General features: G+C 38.9%; 1 protein-coding gene and 2 non-coding genes across 3 annotated transcripts in view; 2 read left to right on the top strand and 1 right to left on the bottom strand.

Annotated features, from left to right (window-relative positions):
• The window catches only part of LOC116673680 (coagulation factor XIII A chain), a gene marked incomplete at its 3' end in the record, with an annotated part of 25,524 nt that extends 19,363 nt beyond the window's left edge, over positions 1 to 6,161 (bottom strand). Inside the window, 1 exon segment of the mRNA XM_032505895.1 lies at positions 6,113 to 6,161. Coding sequence (XP_032361786.1) covers positions 6,113 to 6,161 — 49 coding nt within the window.
• trnat-cgu (transfer RNA threonine (anticodon CGU)) lies at positions 3,621 to 3,693 on the top strand. Its single transcript has one exon. It is a non-coding gene; the product is annotated as a tRNA-Thr (tRNA).
• On the top strand, positions 3,985 to 4,057 carry trnat-ugu (transfer RNA threonine (anticodon UGU)). The gene has a single exon. It is a non-coding gene; the product is annotated as a tRNA-Thr (tRNA).
• Positions 6,162 to 6,796: the final 635 nt, after the last annotated feature.

The raw sequence follows: 6,796 nt of genomic DNA, 5'->3' as shown, positions 1-6,796 counted from the left end.
ATATGGCCACACTGATGGACATTAAAATACTCTAACATGTATTCATTAGTGGTAAAAACCGAATATAATGTTCTATATTGATAAAACAGCTGTAAGAAACCATTCTGCATAATGAGAACTTGACATTTTAAGGACATTTTGTTGATAATACCTGTGTACTTTTACTACAGGAACAATTCAGGAGTATTTTTAAACTGTGGTATATCTTTTTCTTCATTGAAGGACCTGAGTACTTTTTGTTCTTTTTGGGGATAAACTTTGATTTGGTTTGGTTCAGCTGAACATCGTAAATGAGCTCAAAGTGTAATAGAGTCTGGTCTCTAAACTCTGACTTTAACACGATGATAAAAACATGTTGAACACAAGGGATTGGGATTGAATTTTCTGCATTTCAGATTAAAATATTGTCTTATTTCATTACATTGAATCTGTTTTTTGATTTAAAGCATCACCAGTTAAATATCATCACGTTAAATATCATACATATATATCATAACGTTAAAGATCCGTCATGCTCTCCTCCGGTTAGAGGTTTAATTAAAAAGATGAACTGAGATGTTGGAAAGCTGTTTCCTCTGCAGGAACTTCCTCTGACCTCGACCGCTGGGCGCTCAGGTCATCCTGACACGCTGCTGCTGATTGGTCAGGGGACTGCATGTTCCACTTCCTGTTTGCTGACTGGCATCTCTGAACTCAGCAACAAAAGGGATTAAGAAAGTATGACATGAAGAGAAGCTGACAGAGAATACCAGACAAGATTTGCTTTATTTCTAATTTGGGTTTCAAACCGGCAACAATAAGATTTTTTAGGCCTGCTACAGAGAAAACCATCTGCTCTTTATGTATTTTGGGTCAGAATTGACCTGCTACCCTCTGGGTCAAAAAGACTTTTCCCCATAGACTTACATCACGAAAGAGATATCTGTTAATCAGTGGATCCATCAAAAGGACTCATTTCAAAATGCCTCACAAGCGTTACAAGAAGTCAAGTAACTTAACATCAGAATTTTACCCAGGGGGGGGTCCTAGGATCAGCCCTTTAGGGGGGCTTGGCCCCTATGAGAATGCGACACGGATACAGTGCCTTGCCAAAGTAATCAGTAATTTAATTTGCCAATAATCTCTGAGCTCGCAACTGGACAACAATATCAGTTGTTTTATGATGGCACCAGAGGTGGGTAGTAACAAGTTACATTTACTCCGTTACATTTACTTGAGTAATTTTTTGAAAAAAATGTACTTCTAGGAGTAGTTTTAAATCACTATACTTTTACTTTTAATTGAGTAGATTAGTGAAGAAGAAACTGTACTCTTACTCCGCTACATCAGGCTACAATGAGCTTGTTACTCGTTACTACGCTTCATTGTTTTTACCCCAGCGTACGTCTCATTTTAATGTTTTATTGACAGAGAGAGAGAGTCTTCCGCTGAAGGCTCTACCACGTGACTGTGCTTAACCAATCACACGTCGTTGTTCAGTCATGTGACCATGCTCGTTTCAGCAGCGCGACAGGTTAGCTTTACAGTCGTAGCAAAGACGTCAGAAGCAAAACGTCGCCAAGGCAACGCAAACCAGGAGGACCCCCCCCCCCGCCTCATAGTGAAAGCATGGTTATCTTTTAGGAAAAGTGCGACACAGCAGCTACATCATGCGGCGTCTTCTGTGTCGACCAAAACAAACGGACATGCGAGCGTTCAACAAGTCAACATCTAACCTGAGGAGACGTAGCGGTGGTTTTAGTTTCTGCTGTGGAGAGGTGGATGTTTGTCTTTTAGGTTACATACAGTATGTTTTACACATGCAGTATCCATCCTAATTTGATGTGACAAGTCTCTCAAGTAAGCTATTTTGTAATTAATTAATTTTAATTTATTTATTGATTGGATGGACTATAATTTGCTAAATATGATATTTTGTATTTTTGTCGTCTGATTGATGCCTGTGTTAGAAATAAATCAGACGTTACTCAACAGTTCCTCACTACTTGATGTTTTTTCATCAAGCACTTTTTACTCTTACTCAAGTAATTATTTGGATGACTACTTTACTTTTACTTGAGTCATTTATTCCTGAAGTAACAGTACTTTTACTTGAGAACAATTTTTGGCTACTCTACCCACCTCTGGATGGCACTAAAGCCAACACTTTAACGACCAATTTGATACAATGTTCTAACATTCAGCAATTTTACAACCTGTCCTCAAGATCATAAACTAACTTAATGCACTCAAAAAAGAATAATATTTTTTTATTATTATCATTTTTTGAACTGATAATATTGAAAAACTAGTAGTTTAACCCCTGTGTTGTCTTCCCGTCAAAATTGAAAATCAACACTTTTGTTGACGTTTTCATTAACTTTTTTTGACGTTTTTGTCCCTTTTTTCAACACTTTTAATGCTTTTTTTCAATGTTTGTCACTTTTTTTACATTTAACACTACATAACACTAACTTATTACCTTTAGTTTTACAGTTATTTTTGAATCTATGGTCAATAATCCTAATACCTAATGTTTGAGTTAAAAAAGCAGAAATTAGGAATTATTTTGACTTAAATTAAAGGAATGGATGTTGATGGATGATCACAGACTGGAATATGTCAACTTTTACTCAATACTATTTCAAAACCACTTCAGTTTTTTTTTCAAATGCTATAAAACTGAATAAGACGCCCCAAAATTAATGAAAGTAGAGATTTGTACTTGCCAAAGAGCGTTGTGTGGAATCAATCATGTTATTTTGGGGAATTAAAAAGAACATTGATATAGAAAACGGGTCAATTTGACCCGAGGACAACATGAGGGTTAAAATCAACTACTAAAATCACCCATTTATTAACCCACACCCCACTGGAAGGGTGTTGAATTCACATGAAATAATTATGTACATTCATCGGCAGCACATGTTATAGTTATGTTTAGTCAAAATTATTTATTTCTTTGTAATATACTGAACACATATTTGGAAAACCAAGTGTATTCATTTATCACATATTAAAGCAGCATTTGGATGTAAAGTATATGCAGTAGTGTTCTGTTAAAATCACCCTAACCCAGGGATGGGACAAAAACTCTAAGGAACTATTTATTAACAATTCAAATTGAAAGTCCAAAGAGAAAACAAAGCCAAATTCAACATATTATTTTACTAGGCTACTAGGAAAAATCATGGCATAATTAAATTTAAAAAAGAAAAAGGAAACATAAATGCTTCAACTGAAATCTTGGAAATCTTTTAGTGATTGAGAGAAACATCAAATATGAAACTCAAAATGGAAAATAGAAAAGCTTAAATGGAAATACTTCAACTGAAGTCTCAAATAGAAAAAAAGAAAGAATTTACTTTAGTCTTTGCACTTTATGATTTTCAATTTTATCTTTTCAACTTTAAATTTGGAAATTGTTTGGCATGCCGTTTGGCATTTTAAGATTTTAAGACGGCTTTTCATTTGGACTTGACACTTGACATGCTGCAGCTTGTTATGACCGGGATCGCCTGTTCGATGGCCGGCCACAGAGTCTCAGAGAACCCACTGTCAGCTGGAAGTCTCTCTCAGCAGTGTTCCCATCCCTGTTCACTAGCTTATTGTATTTGTACAACATGCCTGAGCCAGTAGGAGGCGCTGTAGCTTAGTGGTCAAAGCGCCTGTCTCGTAAACAGGAGATTCTGGGTTCAAATCCCAGCAGTGCCTGATTGTCACCTTATAACCTTATTGTCGTATTGGTCATGAAGATGTTGCACTTAAACCTGGTTTCCCAGATAACCAACGTGGTCTAGGAAACACCTAGACTCCAGATCTCAGTGAGCCAGTATATTATACAGCGCTTACAAGGGGAAAGAGAACTGAAGGGTTAACAATACGGAAGAACTCACAGCGGTGCTGCGGCTGAAAGTTGGTGAAAGTCTATGGCGTTCAACAGTATTGTTCCCATCCCTGTTTACTAGCTTATTATAGTCGTACAATAAGTTTCACACAGTAGGAGGCGCTGTAGCTTAGTGGTTAAATCGCCTGTCTTGTAAACAGGAGATCCTGGGTTCAAGTCCCAGCAGCGCTTGATTGTCAGCTGAAAATCTCGTCATAGTATTTGCCGTGTAAAGTGTTTGCACTAAAACCTTGTTTTCCCAAGTAACCAACGTGGAGAGAAAAAAAAAAACCCAGCTCATTGTTCTCAAATATTATTTATAGTAAATGGTAGAATTTATCAGTGAGTCAGTATATTATACAGAGCATACAAGGTGAAAGAGAATTGAAGGGTGCAGGAGATCCTGGGTTCAAATCCCAGCAGCACCTTGCTTTGCATTCCATCTGCTTGTTCACCCAGTCCCCATGCTGCAATATTAGTCTGGTAGCAAAATAGTAAACATTAACATAAAATGTGGTTTACCCTGTTGTACGCTACATTAATGAGGATATAAGATGTTAAATGAAAACACATCATCATAGACTAAAATACACACCTACCTTTATTCATCAACAATTTCTGTTAATTTGGGTCAATGATGCTGTTTTGATGAAAATTGATTATTTGACAATGACCTCTCGTCCACACTGTGTGGAAGAGCCTGGAAGAACTCAAATCATGCAGTCGGCCTCTTAGGTGCATTGGCCGGTAAAGTTCAAGTTTATTTCACCTCTGAGCTCAGTCAGCATCACATGTACCTTAAATCCCCCCAACAGGGATGTCACAGGGTCCTTGTGTACACCTGGGCCACATTCAGCCGCGTCAAAACCAGCAAACCGTTTATTTCAACTAAAACAGGGCCGCGCGCTACCTGGTTATTTTACCACACGTTTCAATACACTTTAGTCCTCAACTCAGGAAAAATCCAAGGCACTGTCACTGGAAACATCAGAAGCCGTTATTGTTATGGTTTAGTCATCCAAAACGCAAAAAAATTGCTGCATCAAAGATGAAAGTTATAGGGGCCCCGTGGAGTTGTCTTGGTAACAAACCTATGCTTGCGTTTCTCACTGAAATCATTCAACTAAGCCTCCTACTGGCCTACAAAGCCAGTTGGAGGTCTCTGAAGTCTCTTTTATATAGACCTTAGTGGTCCCCTAATACTGTATCTGAAGTCTCTTTTACATAGACCTTAGTGGTCCCCTAATACTGTATCTGAAGTCTCTTTTATATAAATCAGGATATCCTGTCTAAAAATGATGCAGAAAAACTAGTCCATCATTTGTTACTTCTAGGTTGGATTACTGCAATTCTTGTTTATCAGGCTGCTCGAAAAAATCCATAAAGACTCTACAGCTGATCCAGAATGCTGCGGCACGTGTTCTGACAGGAACCAGGAAAAGATCACGTTTTCCTGTTTTGCTTCTCTGCATTGGCTTCCTGTAAATTTAGAATAGAATTTAAAATCCTTCTTCTCACTACAAAGCTCTTCATGGTCAGGCTCCATCTTATCTTAAAGAGCTTATAGTACCTTACAACCCTAGGAGAGAACTACGCTCCCAGAATGCAGGGTTACTGGTGGTTCCTAGAGTCTCAAAATAGAACAGGAGCCAGAGCGTTCAGCTATCAAGCTCCTCTCCGTGAACCAGGTTCCCAGTTTGGTCCGGGAGGCAGACACCGTCTCCACATTAAGAGTAGGCTTAAGACTTTCCTTTTTGATAAAGCTTAGTTAGGGCATAGAATCGAATATTGTTAGGAGTAGTAGTTAGTCACATTGTTTTCAGATTTATCTATCATATAATATAACTAAGGGAGACTTGGCATCAGCCCGATCGGTTGGGAGATTTCTGGCCCGGCCGGCTGGAGCTCCTTTCCCTCGTCTCTCTTGGTTTTGTTGTAATAGTTTTAGACAGCTGGGGACTATTTGATAACTAGTTAGGGATAGAATCGATATTGTTAGGGAGTAGAGCTAGTCACATAGTTTTCGATTTATCTAACATATAATCAGAATATAATAGAACCAAAGGAGACTTGGCATACACCGATCCGTTGGAGAGTTCTGGCCCGGCGGCGGAGCTCTTTACCTCTCTCTCTTTTTTGTGTAATAGTTTTAGCAGCTGGGGCTTATTTGATACACTGAGCTCCTCTTCCTCTACTTTCCATCTTTCATTTATGTGCATCCATGTCCCAGAAATGCTTGTTACTAACCTATTTCTGGGGAGTCTTCCCCAGTCCTTAGTTTCTTTTTCCCCAGCATGTTCCCTTGGATAGAGAGGCTCCGAAATCAGGGTAGCAGCTATGCCATGGTTCCGCTAGTTCTGTTGCCATGTTCAACTGCTACACTGTGGTGCCTGCTACGTCCTGCTACGTCCTGCTACGTCCTGCTACGTCCTGCTGTGGCCTTGTAATGCTGCACAGCGTCCTGCTATGCCATGAACTACCACAAAGAACTGCTACAAACTACTATTTTTTCTATTTTTGTTATTGCCACTCTTCATTCTAACCCCAACCGCCCTCAGACACCGCCTACCAAAGCCTGGGTCTGACCGAGGTTTCTGCCTAAAAGGAAGTTTTTCCTCGCCACTGTCGCACGGTTGCTTGCTCTGGAGGAAACATAACTGTTGGGTCCTTGTAATTCCGGAGTGTGGTCTATCTGTAAAGTGTCTTGAGATAATTCTTGTTATGAATTGATACTATAAATAAAATTGAATTGAATTGAATAGACCTTAGGGGTCCCCTAATACTGTATCTGAAGTCTCTTTTATATAGACCTTAGTGGTCCCCTAATACTGTATCTGAAGTCTCTTTTATATAGACCTTAGTGGTCCCCTAATATTGTATCTTAAGTCTCTTTTATATAGTTAGTTGGTGAAAGTGCCTGTCTAGTAAACA

This window comes from Etheostoma spectabile, chromosome 24, assembly GCF_008692095.1.
Source record: "Etheostoma spectabile isolate EspeVRDwgs_2016 chromosome 24, UIUC_Espe_1.0, whole genome shotgun sequence".
NCBI lineage: Eukaryota > Metazoa > Chordata > Actinopteri > Perciformes > Percidae > Etheostoma > Etheostoma spectabile.
This window is presented reverse-complemented; position numbering and strand designations above follow the sequence as displayed.